The sequence below is a fragment of the Symsagittifera roscoffensis genome, unplaced genomic scaffold, assembly GCF_963678635.1.
Source record: "Symsagittifera roscoffensis unplaced genomic scaffold, txSymRosc1.1 SCAFFOLD_1122, whole genome shotgun sequence".
Lineage (NCBI taxonomy): Eukaryota > Metazoa > Xenacoelomorpha > Acoela > Convolutidae > Symsagittifera > Symsagittifera roscoffensis.
The window spans coordinates 2,815-4,030 of NW_026971691.1; the positions used below are offsets into that span (position 1 = coordinate 2,815).

At 37.7% G+C, this 1,216-nt stretch overlaps 1 protein-coding gene across 1 annotated transcript; it reads right to left on the minus strand.

The window, feature by feature from the left end:
* Positions 1-224: 224 nt before the first annotated feature.
* Positions 225-922, minus strand: LOC134856650 (uncharacterized; the record flags this gene model as incomplete). Its single annotated transcript, XM_063872930.1, is given in 1 exon segment — positions 225-922. A coding segment is annotated over 1 exon segment (416 nt), but the record flags the coding sequence as incomplete, so codon positions are not given.
* Positions 923-1,216: the final 294 nt, after the last annotated feature.

Sequence of the window (1,216 nt, forward strand, 5' to 3'; positions counted from 1 at the left end):
TATTGTCCTTTAATCAGGAGGTTTTCAAATACGAGCTTAAAGACAAAACAGAAAAATTTGAAGTAGTATTATACAGTCAACTTAAGAAAAATATGTTCATCATACAATTGCATGATATGGAAAATTGAGTTTCACACCCTTCCGTAGGAGGGGAAAAAGCTTATCGTACCATTTCTGTTTAACTCTTTTCATGGAGATGACTAGAATTGAATTAAAAGCTTGTTTCGATAGCATGGAATTGTATGATATGCATTTTGTTTGTCAAGATGGGCCTCTATGAAAATTTAAGGATAGGTCAGCCTACAGCAGTGTCAATACGTACCAAAGGAGGGAGCCTTTGGGTGGTCAGGCAGTCGAACTCCTCTTAATCCCTTAATGCTGAAATTGATTATTAACACACTCACTCATGCACAGACATATAAACAAACCAACAACTGTTGAAAACTGTTTATCTAATATTTATAATCTTGGGCGTCTAGAAAGAGCTCATTGTACCAGTTGCTGTTTTACTTTTGTTCGATTTGGATTGCGTCATTAGGCGAACCATGTTCTAGTTGAATCAGTTTGCGCAACTGGATCTGAAGCACCCTCGATTCGCTGCTCTGGTTCGCCGGCATTCGGTTGATTGATATGTTGCCAATCCCATGATTATCATTACTGGGTCTCTTTTCGTTATCAGAGCCTGCTCCATCTTGTGCTTGCTTATGAAGTGATTTCGTTGCATCGACGTTGCAAGCGCAAAATTTCCGATATATCGAATCAAACGCTTTTTTTAAGCTGGCTCTAAACTGCTGGTTCTGAACGGCAAAGAGCACGAAAGCAACTGTCATGTTAAAAGTAGTGAGCAGGACACCGATATTCACAAACAGTTTCAGAATCAGATTTTTCTCGACCGGATCTGCTGTTTTCTCATCCACAACCTGTGATAAAAAAGGGCTAAAGTCTTTTCAAAAAATTTTGAATATTGCCAACGAAGTTTTAGTTTTAATCAGACCAAATGAGGTACCTCAAATAAAACCAGATGGATAGGAAGTTAATTAATCCCTGTTAGTCGTGATTCGATTGACTTTTCAAAATATCTAAACAATCTCCCTGCTATAGTATCTACTAAAAATTATCCACCCCTATAAATAAAAAGAATGCTCGTATCAGGGCAAAGCCATGAATGTTCCGACTGCCTTTTAAGGGTTTATGGAGCAGTAATAACATTAAAAAA